Source organism: Brienomyrus brachyistius, unplaced genomic scaffold, assembly GCF_023856365.1.
Source record: "Brienomyrus brachyistius isolate T26 unplaced genomic scaffold, BBRACH_0.4 scaffold254, whole genome shotgun sequence".
NCBI lineage: Eukaryota > Metazoa > Chordata > Actinopteri > Osteoglossiformes > Mormyridae > Brienomyrus > Brienomyrus brachyistius.
The window spans coordinates 48,022-65,349 of NW_026042529.1; the positions used below are offsets into that span (position 1 = coordinate 48,022).

Genomic DNA, 17,328 nt, shown 5'->3' on the forward strand with positions numbered 1-17,328 from the left:
ATGATCTTCATCTTGGTCTAGAATTATAATATTTTGTCCGTCAAAGTGTGGCAGCCCAGTCATTTCAAAATCTCTTCTAAAGTTAGTAAAACATTTGCACCAACCATCCAATAGACCTATATCTTTTTATAACACAACTCCTATGGCTAATCAATGCATCATTAACATTTTGTCACGGGAGACGGCAGCGATCGCGGGCAGGCGGGTAAGAAGCAGGCAGACAGCCGAGAATCAGGGCAAACGAGGGGTTTAATCTCAGGGACGAGGGCACGAACATCAACTGACATCAATGACGGACAAAGGACTCGGGTAAGACACGGACTGAAATACACAGGACTGAGCAAATTAACTAGATACAGCTGGGTACAATCGGGAGAAAACACGTGGTTAATCAGGGGGCGTGGCACACAGGAGGAGCGGACGAGCCGGGCATGACACATTTGTTTAATTAAATAAATTAATTAATTAAGTGAGCTGGTGGCAGAATTTAACAAATACATGGAATGGCTGGGGTGCCCCTGAGGAGAGGTTTAGGATCCAAAGCGTGGTTCATCTAGCGATCCAACAAGGCATCAGTAACTTTATGGAGAAAAGAAGAAATTCTTGTTAGTTTTTATTGTGTCACTTTTAATTTGCATATATTTTTATGATAATTGTGTTTTTGTTCTGAGCAAATATACACAACCCAATTAAATAGCATTAAACGTTTTCTTTGATGGCCCAAGACTTTTGCATAGTACCATATTTTTTCAGAATCAAGAGACAATTTAATAAAAACCAGTCTTACCTTCACAAGATAACGATTATTAAACATTAACCAGCAGGTGGCAGCAAAGCACTTGTGAATAAGTGGCCAATACGTGGTTGTACAGGTTGCCAGCAGATAATCATCCCCTCTGTGTTTAACTGACTCTCATGCTATGACTGTACAGACTGAGCAGGGCCGAGTGAGAGAGGCTTCACTGCAGTTAGCATAACCGTTTATTTTACAGCTCGTCTGACTCATTCTGCTCCACGAAGGTCATCTCCTCTGCCAGCTTCCTCTGATCCAGGGAGACCCTCTGCTTCTCTCTGATTGGTTCCCGCTTTCTACAGGAGGTCCAGTGCAGCTGAATGGTGATGATGGTGCAAATCAGGTAAAACACACCAGTCCCAGCTTTCAGTACAGCATCCAGAACCTGCTCCCACCTGTGAGACATATAATACACCAGTGTGTCTGTCAGTCACACATATCACATTTAAACCTGAAGAACAAAACAGTGAATCTGTTCTGACTGAAGTAAAACCACCTTGATAATCGACAGCAGCACCGATCAGCTCAGTCCTACATACAGAGCCAGCTGGACCAAAGAGCTGAATAAGAGGGTGGATGTGAACAGTAAAGTCTTACATGCTTTATAGAAACACGGTACAGCCACATCGGTACTATTACACAGGACACATGTGAGGAACAGGAGACATTAACAAAGAGCATGAAAATAGCTAGAGATTATCACACAACATGTTACACTATTTTGTAAAAACAGGCCTGCAGTCATTCCCCAGCAGCACAGGGCAGAAGGCAAGGGCTCACCCTGGATGGGATGGGATCTCAAGTTTATTATTAAGAAAATGAAATAAAAAATATTTTTTTCCCTTAAAATTAAAATGACAGTTTCCCATTACTGTGTGATCAGGTAAATGCTGCTAGCTGGACCCCCACACTACTGTAAATGCTGCTGAATGCTTACCTCCGTTTTTCATTATCCCCTCCTTCTTCATCATGTGCAGAGAAAAGGAGAGCAGTGGAAACAGGAGAAAGGATAATTAATAAAAAGCAGGGTTTGCACTGTCGCCTCACTCCTCTGGCACGTGTACTCAAGTCTTCGCTGGAGTTCCGTGTGTATGGAGTTTGCATGCTCCCCCTGTGTCATTGTGGGGTTCCCTCCAGGGACTCTGATTTCCCCCCACAGTCCAAAAACATGCTGAGGCTAATTGGAGTTGTCAAATTGCCGGTAGGTGTGCTTGTGCGAGGGAATGGAGTGTGAGCGTGTCCTGCAATTGGTTGGCACCCTGTCATGGGACGTTCCCTGCCTTGCGCCCATAGGGACCCTGAGTTAGACAAGCAGTTTCAGACAATGGATGGATGCAGCACTGGAACAGATATTACAGAGTACAATTGTAACACTGGTCTACGCTGCAATGAAAAACCACCTACAGACATGTTAGTCAGTCTGCACACCATTAGTAACAATTCATCCTCACAAAGATGAAAAAATGCCTGAATTATGTTGCAAGCTACATGGATTTGTCTGGATTTGTATACATAACAAGTGACTGGCTGTATGTCTGTGGAAAATGCTGTGATTTTTGTCATATTACAGACTGATCATAAACTAGAAGACACACATTCAATATTAAAGACACCAATTAGCCTGACTGTGCGTTTTTGGATTGTTGGAGGAAACCCACACAGCATGTGGAGAACATGCAAACTCCACACAGACAGAGCAGAAGCCAGATTCAAACCCCTAAACATGGATGCGTGAAGCAACAGCGCCGCCTACTGGACCACCGTGCCACTATCATTGAAACAATAATCCCAATAAATAACTCTGTTTCACAACAGCTGATAAATAGGGGATTATCCCCACAAAGAAGCACAAACCCCTTCGTGAGTGAAACTGCTGGGTTGATTAGTATGTATCTATTTATATTCAAGCATAAATAATTCACAGGCAGATTTAAATCAATTACTTATGTTTAACAGTAATATGAACTGGAATCTGCAGGATTCCAGCAGCACACCAATACCAGCCAGTGTCCTTCCTCTCCAGCCCACTCATTGTCACAATGAAGGTTTCATTTTCTGTGTCATCCCTGATCAGGACAGGCCTCCCATGCAAACTCACTGATCTCTCTGATGCACAGGAGCCCCCAATCTTACACCACATCCTTTGTCTTTTGTTGTTTCCATAGTAACACTGACACTGTCTCCATCCACACCCGTCACCTCCTGTTTGTCCACTGTCAGCCCTGGAGGACTTCAACACACAGGTAAAACACTCAAAGATTTGCACAGCAATGAAATGTTTATGAATATCAGCCCATTACAACATACATACTGTATGTAAATGTTTGGCCAATAAACTGACATTTTTTAACATATTGCTTATCATATTTAACCTCATGAAGTCGCCCGATTTAGCTGACACTGTTACTTCTTCCAAGTCTCGTTTATCATATTGAATTAAATTAAAATGCAGATTTTTAAAATATTAAAACATTTTTTCCATCAGTGTTTGTGTTAAGGTCCTTCCTTTTTGACTCAGTGACATGTTACATACTGTGCATCTCATTGGCTACAGTCTGCAGTACAGACATCTTACCATCAGTGACTGACAGATTAACCTGATCAGAGAGGCTCCACTGATCTTCACACCACACCAGTACCGATCGGAGTCCTCAGCTGTCAGATTGTTGATGGTCACAGTGAAGACTCGCTGGTCAGGATCATCTCTGACTCACACTTTACCCTCCAGTGGAGAGTCAGTGTGTACTATGGGAGTACATGACCTCACATTATACCCTCTGCACCAGTATTTCACATGAGTTTTATATCTGTCACCATAGGAACATGGGATTGTTACAGATCATCCTCTCTGTACACAGGCCCATTTCACTGTAGACACACTGTCAGCACCTGTGGGGAAAATAATTAACTGAATAAGGATTTTCCATCTCATGACATCTCTAAGTAATTATGCTTGGTTTGTGTAATACTTAGATTAGGTCATGTGTAATTAACAGAACAGTGATGATGTATAGAAGTCAAAGACCATCATTTTACTATAAGAACAAGGAAAACAAAACTAGTGTCTGATCTTGGGAAGGGCTTCAGCAGGATGTGGGATCGGGAATCTGAGCCTGGCAGTGTGCTCTAGGGTCTGAGAGGAAAACCAGGACCTTAAATCCCTAGTAAAAGGCCTAGATGAGGTGAATGAATGGGCTTGTCACTGTGTGGGATGGCCACACCCCTTAAGTACTATGGCCTTACTTGTAAACATATCCAGTCCTGTGATACAGGCCCTCTCATATTCCCTCTATACATGCTTCCTTTGGGCTCTATTTGTGAACGTTATTATGTAAAATATCATTGCTATGCTGGTGATACGCAGCTCTATCTGCCATTAAAACCTGGTGACTGCTGCTCTCTGGTGGCCCTTTCTAACTGTCTGGAGGATATTAAGAACAGGACAGCAATGACTTTCGTCCAGATTAATGAAAACAAGACAGAGGTAATGAGTTCTGGTCACTGTTCATGATCTCAGAGAACAATTAGGGCCTCATTCAGAAAACTTCCAGTCACATACTAAAAATCTTGGTGTCATCTTTGATTCATCACTGAGTTTGATAAACAAATAAATGCTGTTGTGAAGGGGTGTTTCTGTCAGCTGAGTTCAATAGCCTGGCTTAAACCACACCTTTCAGCCAAAGACCTGGAGAGTTACTCCTGCTTTTATCCTGATTGGGTTACTGCCGTTCTCTGTACCCAGGTTTACCAGAAGCATCTTTATTCTGACTACACCTTGTTCAAAACGGTGCTACCAGGCTCTCAACAAAAAATAGACACCAAATTTCCCCTGTGTTGGCTGCATTGCATTGGCTACCTGTTAAGTTTTGAGAATTTCTGAGAATACAGTTTAAAGATTTCTTATTTCTTTCTAAGGCGATACATGGCATAGGTCCCCAGTCCGTCTCGGAGCTAATTCAGCCTTACACCGCTTCTTATTAGATGCATCTCTGTACTGACCCTGCACACACAGGAACACATTTTATTTATCTATTTAATCTGACTATTCTGCTTTGCACATCATGTATTTAACATTTATAGTGATTTTATATTTATTACTAGATTATTGTATAACTTTTGCACTGTTTTTTGAACTTGGTTGTTGCTTAGTCTTGTTTTTCCATGGAGCACCATTATACCAAAAAGAATTCCTTGTAGGGTCAACCTACTTGGCAATAAACCACAGTCTGATTCTGATTATTTTTTGTGTAACATTGTGTAACATTGGCCAATGTCTCTACTTTTACTATATATTTATATTATTTTGACCTACAGCACTTTGGCACAACATAGATTGTTTTTAAATGTGCTATAGAAATAAAAATAATTCAACTTGATATAGAAACATATTTCAAGTCATCCATCTTGCCGAGATGGGGTTGCGCTGTGACCCCTGGTGGACAAATTATGCAGCAACAGCACTCATATCATGGTTGAAAGTTGTGTCTTCAGTCTCTCTGTTTCTTTTTAGTTATCATTAATTGGCCATTATAAACCAAATGCTGATAGCGATTTATCACAGACTCCTGCATTAATGAATTAAAATATTCATGATGAATAAAGAAGATGAATTGGCGCTAATGTGTATTTTTACTGTGTTATTGATAAGATAAATATTACAGTACACGGATCGCTCTGGTGTCTCAGAAATTGTCTCCATTTTTTCATACAAATTTATCATTAGTACAGTAGTGCTTGCAGTTCACAAATGCTTTGGCCTACAAACAATTTGGTTCGCAAAAACTAAATTTGGTCAATGAACAAACTCGACCAGATTCCTTTTTTTATACTAGTGTAACACCGGCGGGGCGCATATCCCAGCATGCCCCGCGTACAATTGTAAATAGAAGGACCACGACAGGCACCCAACAAGCACCGAACCCAAATACACAGATGGGAAACACAATGTTGTCAGAAGCTGAACTGCGAAATGCAGATGCAGTGATAGATTTACACAAACTAAATACACGTTAGGAGCGGACAGGGTATACACACAAGACATGGGCAAAGTGTAAAGTGAGGTAGACCTTCAACAGCACGTCAGTCCATTGCAGGGCAATGGAAGCTGGAGAAATGCCATGTGAACAGCAGAAATGTGGTCATACAGGATGTGAGGGTGAGACTGTGTGCTGTATACAGAGGGTCTGACCTCACGGCTTTGTTTCAGTCTTTAGTATTGTGATGACATTGTGATAGCCCAGTGATAACTATACTGGATGGGTTGTACCCCTTCAAAGAGCAAGGGGAGATGGGATACCATTGTGGTATGCAAGCAGGTCCTCAGGGTTGTCACACATGCTTTTCTGAGGTGTACACTGCTGGTTGCTTGAGCCCCTGGATGAGACACTGGTCAGTACCCTGCAGAATCGCTGTGGGCAGTGTGAGGACTTCTGCCCTCTCAGTTAAACAATAGGTGCAGGGATTGAGTCAAATGAGTCTCTCTGCATCCTGCTTAATGATATCAAGGGGTTGTGTAGGCGTGTCTGTGCTCACATGGCTCTATCAGTACAGAGTGAACTGGCCAGGGATCAGTTTATCTAGACACTTAACCCCAGATAGCTCACATTCAGACACAGCCAACCCCTCTGCGTCCCTAGACGAGGCCCTGGAACTGGCTTTGGAGAGAGAAATTGTGGGCAGCAAGGTGGCGGGGAACGAGGCGGGAGAAATCAACCAAGCTGTAAACGCCAAAGGGCTTGGAGGACCCAGGCCCTCAGGTTTACTTCCTGGAGGCAGACTGCCTGTAGGCTGACAGGCAGCAGCACCCCCCCCCACCCCTCAATCCTCAGACAGTGTCCCAAGTTCACCGCCACCCAGGGTTCCGCCAAGGGCACGCATAGCCGGGAAGATGTGGGCCAACAAGGTTAATTTCCGGAACTTCCTTGTTGACACCGGGGAGGTGGCCCTGCTGCCACCTGCTGCAGAGGTGGTGACTATGGATTGGACTCACAGAGGCAACTTCTGTCACATACCCACCATAGTGATGTGAGTCGCATGTACTGCCCTAGTCCATACAGGTTCCACTGCAACCCTGGTGAGACCAGACACTGTCTAGAACTGACATTGGTGCAGGTGAGAACAATGACTGGTGACCTGGCCCCTTTAAGAGGGACGGGGTTGTTCCCTTTTGACATGGGGGGTTTAGTTGTGAATAGTAACTATGTGGATGGCTGACATGCTCGATCCCTCCATCCTGGGCCTGAATTTCCCCCGGAGCACGGCATGTGTGCTGGACTTTGGGCACAACATGCTGAGATTCCCTGCGGTCCATGTGTACAGTGGGGCCGCTGGCCCCGCAGCCTCTGCAGCTGACTGCCCACCCCTTACTGCCACTGGGCCTGTACCTCCACATCAGCTAGAGATCCCTTCCTCTGCTACAGTCACATGGGCCCCTGAGCCCACATGTGTCCCCTCCAGTGTAGCGCTGCAGCCTCACTCACTTCACTGGAGTCTAACGGGGTTTATCAGAGCGACTTACCTGAAGCTGCCATTGGAGGAGCCCATGATGACCACACGGTTGCCCTTGTGCCACTGCAATCCCACTGCCCTGGTCCTCTACCTCACACCATTGATCCCCTGCCCCACCCATACGGTTGTGTGCCTCTTCAGGTTTGCAGCCTCCTCCTGCACTGAGCGGCCATTTCAGAAGTTTAATTATTTAATTATACAGTAATACACACGTTTCCAACCATTAAAAACATTATCCAGACTTAAAGTCACTTGAATAAAAATATTTAAAAACTTGTTAGCATTTCAATATAGTATCTGGTTGGACTGTGTACTTCCTCTTTGTTTACATGGTTAACATAACACTCACAGCACAAAGTATGCTGTCCTCAGCATTCGTATCTCCGCAACATTCCAAAGATCCATCATAGGCCTTTAGTCTAAAAACAAGCTAAAATGGTCACTGAGAACCTTTGCGTCCATTGATTTCCATCAGCTGTGTTTGGAAAGTTCGAAAGAATTTCTGAGGCTACTGAACAGAGCCAGGGTTGCCAGCTCTCACCCATCTGGTGTGACACTCACACCTTCAGACTCTCACGCTCACGCAAGAAATCTTATTAAATCTTAGGGCAAATCTATATTATTTCATTATAAACCTAAAATTCGCTATATCAAATGCACTGGGGTACTTTGAAAACCCTGCAAACTATTTACAAGGTAATAAAACTGTTACGTACATGTAAATCTGTGTGCATACTTGTTTCAAACTGAAAATCTTATGCCAGCCAGCTAAACAAATTAGACAACCCTGCTACAGGGCTCTCTGTTCAGTTTTCGCTGAATGCTAAGGCTTCCCAGGCAAGCTACTGACCCTCCAAATTTCACAGACCTCTCGGCCACCCAGTAATCTGTAACTTTAGTGCTGAAAGCCTGACAGTGAGTGTATCATGTGAGGCAGCTGTGGAAATACAGACTCTCGTCTGTGCCACAAAAAACCTTCTACAGCGGCAATGTGGGATCTGTGCTCTCCGGGAGCATAACTGCTCGGTACGGCAGCTCCAGCTCTGAGGGCCGCCGAGTCCCGCTGAGGGTGATACGATGCGCCCAGAGAATCACCAGGACAGAACTGCCGCCCTGCATAAGTCCCCGGGGCCTTATGGCCGGGACTGAGAGGCCGAGGAGAAGCTTCTACCCCCGGCCAGTAGGATCATTAACATCACAGATTAAAAGCTAAAATATGCTATAACTACAATCTGTACTTTAAACATTTCTACATATTTTTTATACATTTTCATCTTTACTTTTTATATACCTTTTATTGTTATATTTTCTTATTATCTTTCTGTAGTTTCAGTACTTCTTTTGTTAATTCACGTTGTTTAATTTTGATGTCCTTTTACTAGTGTGTTTATTACACCGACTGGAGTAACGACAATTTCATTTCGCTGCCAGTGTACCACTACATTTGTACGACAAATAAAAATCTTGAATTTATTGTGTTACCCCCATCACATTGTTTAATGTGTTCCTCATGAATTTCATTGTTTTTCTCAAAATAAACACGTATTCCAATTTTGGTTCTTGCAACACATTTCCAAAAAAGTTGGGACAGGAGCGATTTAGGGCCAGTAGTGAGGTAAATTGGTTAAATAATGATGTGATTTGAAACAAGTGATGTCAACAGGTGATTGTAATTATGATTTGGTACAAAAACAGCACAAATACGTGAGAAAATTATTGAAATGTTTAAAAACAATGTTCCTCAAAGAACGACAGGAAGAGATTTGGATATTTCACCTTCATCAGTGCATACCATAATTAAAAGATTGAAGGAATCTGAAGCAATTTCAGTGCGTAAAGGACAAGGAAGCAAGCCTAAGTTGAACTACCGTGATCTCCGATCCCTCAGCATCCCACTGCATCAAGAAACGTCATTCTTCTATAAGCGATATGACTACTTTGGCAAACCTTTGTCAAGTACCACTGTTACGATCCTCAGTCTAGGGTTGAGGACCGCCAGAAAGGTAAAGGGAAAGGAGAGGGGAAAACGAGACAACCAGGGTATGGGAAAAGGGAACACGGGACACAAAGGGATCTTTTTTTGTATTTTTTTATGTTTATTCACAAAGACCTTCACACACAATAGGGCAACAGACTTCGGGAGTGACACTGTCCCCTACATATACTTCAAAATGGTGTAAAGCTAAAAGGAGGGCTAGGGCTTCTTTCTCGATTGTGCTATACGCTAACTGGTGTTTTAGAAATTTCTTGGAGAAGTAGCATATAGGATGGTTCAACCCGTGACTGTCTTCCTGCAGGAGGACGGCACCAGCACCCAATCCCCTGGCATCTACTTCTAACTTGAACGGTTTGGCAAAGTCGGGGGCAGCTAGGACGGGGGAACTACTGAGCAACATTTTCACCGAATCGAAAGCACTCTGGCAGTCTGGGGACCACACAAATGGCACCCCCTTACGAAGCAAGTGAGTAAGGGGCATGACAACCTCTGAGAAATTTCGGCAGAAACAACGGTAATACCCTGCCATCCCGAGGAACCGCTTCAGCTCTCGCGGCGTCTTCGGAACGGGGAATAAACGGATAGCCTGGACTTTTATGTCCAGGGGCTTAACCTCGCCTCGACCCACTAATTTCCCCAAATAGCTGACCCTGCCCTGTCCGAATTCACATTTTTCGAGGTTGAGCACCAGCGAAGCCTTTTGTAACCGAACAAACACCTGTTCAAGGGAACTCACATGCTGTTCCCACGAGTCGGAATAAATCACCACATCATCTAGGTAAGCCTCACAATTTTGGACACCACATAATACTTTATGCATCAGCCGCTGGAAGGTGGCTGGGGCATTCCGTAATCCGAAGGGCATGACTGTATATTGGAGGAAGGTGTCAGGGGTAGCGAACGCGGAAATCTCTGAAGCACGGGGGGTCAGTGGAACTTGCCAATAGCCCTTTAATAGGTCCAACTTAGTCACGTATTTTGCAGAACCGATACGGTCAACACAGTCTTCCATACGAGGCAGGGGGTAAGCATCTGGACGAGTCACGGCATTAACCTTCCGATAATCCGTGCAGAACCGGAACGTCCCATCCGGTTTGGGAACAAGCAGGCACGGGGAACACCAAGGACTATTGCTGGGAACAGCAAGACCCGTCTCTACCAGGTAAGCGGTCTCTCGAGATAACACAGCTCTCTTCCGGGGGTTGACCCGGTAGGGATGCTGCTTAACGGGAGCGTGATCACCAACGTCGATATCATGTTCTCCAGCAGGGGTACGCGAAGGGGTATCAGCGAACAGGGGTCGGAAGCGATCTACTAGGGACAAAATGTCAGTTTGGGCTGACCCAGGTAAGTGGCTGAGCCGGGACGTAAGGTTTTGCAGAGCCTCTGAGTTAGGAAGGCGAGCACAGGGGAGACAATTCCTACCGAGGTGCAAGTCATCAGTCTCTGGCGAGTACTTACTGAGAGACACGACGCCCACAGGAGCGGGGACCGGAACAGAAGTAGGCGAGGGGACGGGGACCGAGCGATCAAGGTACGGTTTCAACATATTTATGTGGCACACGCGAGTCTTCCTCCTACGGTTTGGGGTCTCTACAACATAGTTGGTGGGGCTAAGCCTTTCTAGTACAACATATGGACCTGAGAATCGGGCGCTAAGGGAGGAACCGGGCAACGGGAGAAGGACTAAGACACGATCACCAGGTTGGAAACACCGGGGTTTTGCAGACTTATCAAATTGCCCTTTCATTTTCTTCTGTGCTATTCCCAGAGACTGTCGAGCCAATTCCCTAGCTGTCGACATCCGGTCCCGAAGGGATTTCACAAACTTGGACACATCCTGCGTAGAGGAGGACGCATCGGGGGATAACCACTGCTCCTGTAACGCCTTCAGGGGACCTCGAACAGTGTGGCCAAAGACAAGTCCAGCAGGACTAAACCCGGTCGATTCTTGGACAGCATCGCGTATTGCAAAAAGTAGAAGGGGCACTCCCTCATCCCACTCTCTCCCTGCATCTAAACAAAAGGTACGAAGCATATTTTTGAAGGTTTGATGGAAACGCTCCAGCGCCCCTTGGCTCTCAGGGTGATAGGCGCTGGAGACGGTATGACGTATTCCTAGCTCGCGAACAACTTGTGCGAATAACTTCGACATGAAGTTCGTGCCTTGGTCGGATTGCACACACTTAGGCAGCCCAAAAGTAGTGAAGAACTTAATTAACTGCTTTACTATGACGGGAGTCCGGAGACTACGGACAGGAATAGCTTCCGGGAAACGAGTGGCGGCACACATGAGGGTGAACAAATACATGTTACCCGAACGAGTTTTTGGCAATGGACCTACGCAATCGATCAACACACGCTCAAAAGGTTCGCCAATAGCCGGTACCGGATGTAATGGAACCGGTACAATAGCTTGGTTCGGTTTACCTACCAGCTGACACACACGACAGGTTTTACAATATCTCTTCACGTCCGTATTAACACCTGGCCAAAAAAAATATGCTAAGAGTCGATTTAAGGTTTTTCTAATTCCAAGATGCCCCGAACACGGGTGGTCATGAGCGAGAGACAACACATAATCCCGATATAACCCAGGGACTACCACCTGAAATACATTAGCCCACTCAAAAGGCGAGTCCGGAGGGGTCCATTTCCTCATTAATACCTGGTTGCGGTAGAAATAGGCTGTGGGGTGGTTCTTTAATTCTTTCTTGTTCACAGCGGAGGTACGACACGCTTCCAATGACAAATCCTCCGCCTGTGCCTTGGTCAAAGCGTCCGTAGTGGAAGGGACCTCAGGGGACACAGCAGGTTCCACGGAGACCAGGGAGTCCGAGTCACAAGTCGAAGGTGTTGGGTCGGACATAAATGTCTCAGCCAGCTGAACGTCGGCGAACTTGCGCTGCTGGGCCCGTGTCAGCACACAAGCCAGGAACACCTGGGGCAGTTCCGCCGCAACGTCATCGGCGCAGATCTCCGGCTCTGGGGCAACTTCAGGAAGGGGAACGATCCTTTTCCCCGCAATGTCATTCCCCAGAATGAACGTGACCCCTGGAACAGGTAGCTGGGACTGGACCGCAACACGCACAAGTCCGGAGAAATCAGGAGTACATAAATATACAGTATGCAACGGAACCGCAGCCACACACAGATCGATACCTTGCACCAGTACGTCGGTGCCACAGTAAGTGGTACCATCTAAAGGTAAAATTCCTTCAATTACGAAAGACTGGGCCGCTCCCGTATCCCGTAGGATAGTTACCGGGTGACGTACCCCGTCTTCACCGAGCGACACAGAACCAGGAAACACAAATGGCTGGAATGTAGGTTCAACAGTTTCACATGTCGGTAATACATTAACACGAGCTGCGATCTGCACCTTTCTGGTCGCTGCACGGGTCTCTTTACGTTTAAGAGCGGGACAAACAGAAATTATGTGACCCACCTCATGGCAATAGAAACACTCTCTTTTCTCTACAGGTGGTGAATAAGAAGCGGACGAAGGAGAGGATATCACAGGACGGGAACCGAGTTTGCGAGGCAAAGGGGTTGGGGTAAACACAGTCTTATGGGTCAGAATAAATTCATCAGCCAGAGTAGCAGCTAAAGCTAAACATGTTACCTTTTGTTCATTCAAGTATACTACTACCCGATCATGAACACAATTTTTAAATTCCTCTAACAGCAATAGTTCCTTGAGTTGCTCAAAGTTGGTAACACCACACGCAGCACACCACTTGTCAAACAACAAAGCTTTCTCACGGGCAAACTCAACATGGGTTTGGCTGGCGGTTTTAACCAGCTTCCGGAAATTCTGCCGGTAAGCCTCAGGTACTAATTCATACGCCCTTAATACGGTAGCCTTAACAATGTCATAATCAAGACTCTGGGCTAACGCCAGAGCCGAGCAAACTTCCTGAGCTTTCCCCACTAACTTGCATTGCAGAAGCAATGACCACAAATGTCTAGGCCAGTTCAAGGTCGTAGCAATCTTCTCAAACATAGCGAAGTAAGCATCCACCTCATTCTCCCGAAACACAGGAACAAGAGCGATATGGCGACTAACATCAAAGTCAGAATTTCTACCTCCAATTTCCTGGGAGACTGGTGAACCTGAGGGAGAACGAAGGCTAGACCGAGGAGCGTCTGGGGCATCAGCCTGGTCACGGGCGGGCAGGTCGGCTTGAGGGGTTGTACGTGGTGATTGTACTCGACGCGGAAGGGGAACAGGTTTTTGTTCACCCATACCCATTCTGCGCAGTGCCACCTCCTTGTCAGCTTCAACCTCCACTTCCCGGACACGGAGTAACTGAGCCTGGTACTCCTGCCTTTTAATCTCCAGTTCCAGCTCCCTAAGTCGAATTGTCAGCAGCAGATCCTCCCTCGCTGAGCGTGGATCGCCGAGATCCATGCGGATCCCTGTTCCCAGATCAACGCTGCTGGCTTCCGCCGTAGCTGTCAACGGTACGGAAGTGGGTGCAACACTCGGCGAGCCGCCTAACTCGGGTAGGATACCCTGCCGAATCAGCTCGTCCTGCAACGCTTGCTTTATAACCCGCTTAGAGGCTTCAGCGGGGACCGAAACATTAAAGAAGTCTGCTATTCCTAGCAGATCGTCCTTACGGCACTTATCAAACTGTTCGAGTGTGGGGTAGAGGGTGAAAGCAACGAGATCGAACCGAGCCATTTCCACCACACAACCAGACACCCCCCCACACAAAATAAACCGCCAGGCAAACACCAGAAAAAAGAAAGGAACGGACGAGCCCCCAATTTCTGTTACGATCCTCAGTCTAGGGTTGAGGACCGCCAGAAAGGTAAAGGGAAAGGAGAGGGGAAAACGAGACAACCAGGGTATGGGAAAAGGGAACACGGGACACAAAGGGATCTTTTTTTGTATTTTTTTATGTTTATTCACAAAGACCTTCACACACAATAGGGCAACAGACTTCGGGAGTGACACCGGCAAAACAATAAACAAAACACCACTAACGAATACGTCCCAAACTAAGCTAACTCTAAACGAAAAGAAAATGACACAGACTAATCCTAACTCCCTAACCAAAACACAGAATAAGCAACACGTACGCAAACCAAAACAGCCGTCACTGTTTCACAGACCTCTCGGCCACCCAGTAATCTGTAACTTTAGTGCTGAAAGCCTGACAGTGAGTGTATCATGTGAGGCAGCTGTGGAAATACAGACTCTCGTCTGTGCCACAAAAAACCTTCTACAGCGGCAATGTGGGATCTGTGCTCTCCGGGAGCATAACTGCTCGGTACGGCAGCTCCAGCTCTGAGGGCCGCCGAGTCCCGCTGAGGGTGATACGATGCGCCCAGAGAATCACCAGGACAGAACTGCCGCCCTGCATAAGTCCCCGGGGCCTTATGGCCGGGACTGAGAGGCCGAGGAGAAGCTTCTACCCCCGGCCAGTAGGATCATTAACATCACAGATTAAAAGCTAAAATATGCTATAACTACAATCTGTACTTTAAACATTTCTACATATTTTTTATACATTTTCATCTTTACTTTTTATATACCTTTTATTGTTATATTTTCTTATTATCTTTCTGTAGTTTCAGTACTTCTTTTGTTAATTCACGTTGTTTAATTTTGATGTCCTTTTACTAGTGTGTTTATTACACCGACTGGAGTAACGACAATTTCATTTCGCTGCCAGTGTACCACTACATTTGTACGACAAATAAAAATCTTGAATTTATTGTGTTACCCCCATCACATTGTTTAATGTGTTCCTCATGAATTTCATTGTTTTTCTCAAAATAAACACGTATTCCAATTTTGGTTCTTGCAACACATTTCCAAAAAAGTTGGGACAGGAGCGATTTAGGGCCAGTAGTGAGGTAAATTGGTTAAATAATGATGTGATTTGAAACAAGTGATGTCAACAGGTGATTGTAATTATGATTTGGTACAAAAACAGCACAAATACGTGAGAAAATTATTGAAATGTTTAAAAACAATGTTCCTCAAAGAACGACAGGAAGAGATTTGGATATTTCACCTTCATCAGTGCATACCATAATTAAAAGATTGAAGGAATCTGAAGCAATTTCAGTGCGTAAAGGACAAGGAAGCAAGCCTAAGTTGAACTACCGTGATCTCCGATCCCTCAGCATCCCACTGCATCAAGAAACGTCATTCTTCTATAAGCGATATGACCACATATGACTACTTTGGCAAACCTTTGTCAAGTACCACAATACGTAGTTACATCCACAAATGCCAGTTAAAACTGTACTGTGCCAAAAGCAAGCCCCATCTTAACAGTGTCCAGAAGCGCCGTCGGCTTCTCTGGGCTCAGAACGCATCTGAGTTGGACCATCACACAGTGGAAACGTGTACTGTGGTCAGATGAATCAGTATTTCAGGTATTTTTTGTGAGAAATGGATGCCGTGTGCTCCAGACCAAAGAAGAAAAGGATCACCCATACTGTTACCAGCAATAAGTCCAAAAGCCAGGGTCTGTCATGGTATGGGGTTGTGTCAGTGCCCTTGGCAAAGGTAACTTGCAGTTCTGTGATGGCACCATTAATGCTGAAACGTACATAGAGATTTTGGAGCACAATATGTTACCTTCAAGAAGACATTTTTTCCAGGGACGCCCATGCATTTTTCAACAAACAATGCGAAACCACATTCTGCACACATTACAAAGTCCTGGCTGTGGAGGAAGAGGGTATGGGTACTTGACTGCCTGCAGTCCCGACCTGTCTCCAATAGAGAATGTGTGGTTCATTTTGAAGCGCAATATGTGACAACGAAGACCCCGTACTGTTGTCCGCTTTAAGACTTGTTTGCAGGAAGAATGGGACAAAATTACACCTGAAACACTACATCACTTGGTGTCTTCAGTCCCTAAATGCCTTTTAAGTGTTGTGAAAAGGAATGGCGACATTACAAAGTACTAAATGCTTTACTGTCCCAACTTTTTTTGAAATGTGTTCTAAGAACCAAAATTGGAATACGTGTTTGAAAAAGAACAATGAAATTCACGAGGAACACATTAAATAATGTGCTGTTGTATTGTTTTCAATGTAATACAGGTCAAAGATAATTTAACAAAGTGCTGTTTTCAGTTTGATTTTCATTTTACATACCATCCCAACTTTTTCTGATTTGGCGTTGTAAAATGTGAACACAAAAGCTTTTTTTGTGTGAACATTATAAAACAGATTAATTCGTATTAAACAATTTCAAAGACATAGACATCTAATATGTGTGTGTCTGTGAGAGAGAGCATTTCAATTAATGCCTATAGTTCAATATTTGTTATATGTGCTGAATTTCATGGTCATCATTTTGGAAAAAAAGCTACCTAAACCATACGGGACTTAGAAATGGGTTAAAACTGACAGGACGATACCAGATATCAAATTGTATAGTTAGGATGAATGTACTGTTAAACATCAGCACCATTGGAGGAGTCATGCATGGTGAGGCAGGGGGATATCTGTACATTAATGGGCGATGCATTACTGGGGATCTTTGGCGCCACCTTTTGACCAGTTACAGTCGTCATCAACATTAAAAAAACATTTCCATTTCCACTGCGTGAAAAAACAAATTGCACCCTATTTATAGAGTGGGAGACTACTTTTTGCAAGGATTTATATCTCCTGAAATTGCTTCTTCACAGATAAGCACCAGAATGTTCTTTTCCCAGATGGTAGTAGGGACAAAATCTCCTAACACTGATAATTCTGACCATACACAAATTTTTATTTTTCTGCGTCTTGCGATTTTATCGTATCAAAAATAACCAGTAAATCCTATTATTATCCTGCTACCCCCACTCTACCAAAACTCATGAAATGATATGATACATTTGGAGGAGGAAGATTTCTAATTGATCCTTTATACCCACCAACCAGACCAGTATAAGAAGCTGTATGATGTAAAGCCTCTTTAAATGGGTACAGACTACTTCCGTTTATTGTAATAAGTATCTCATAAATTTGACTTTACACTTTTGCATGGTATTGATAGATTTTGAAAGTTAAT

General features: G+C 44.7%; 1 protein-coding gene across 1 annotated transcript; it reads left to right on the forward strand.

The window, feature by feature from the left end:
* Nucleotides 1-1,081: 1,081 nt before the first annotated feature.
* LOC125728356 (uncharacterized) lies at nt 1,082-12,261 on the forward strand. Its single transcript, XM_049005335.1, has 8 exons — nt 1,082-1,136; nt 2,959-3,036; nt 9,598-9,762; nt 10,370-10,458; nt 10,563-10,643; nt 10,779-10,830; nt 11,068-11,323; nt 12,021-12,261. The coding sequence occupies exons 1-8, from the start codon at nt 1,114-1,116 to the stop codon at nt 12,081-12,083; spliced, it is 807 nt and encodes a 268-aa protein (XP_048861292.1). The 5' UTR covers nt 1,082-1,113; the 3' UTR covers nt 12,084-12,261.
* The last annotated feature ends 5,067 nt before the right edge of the window (nt 12,262-17,328 follow it).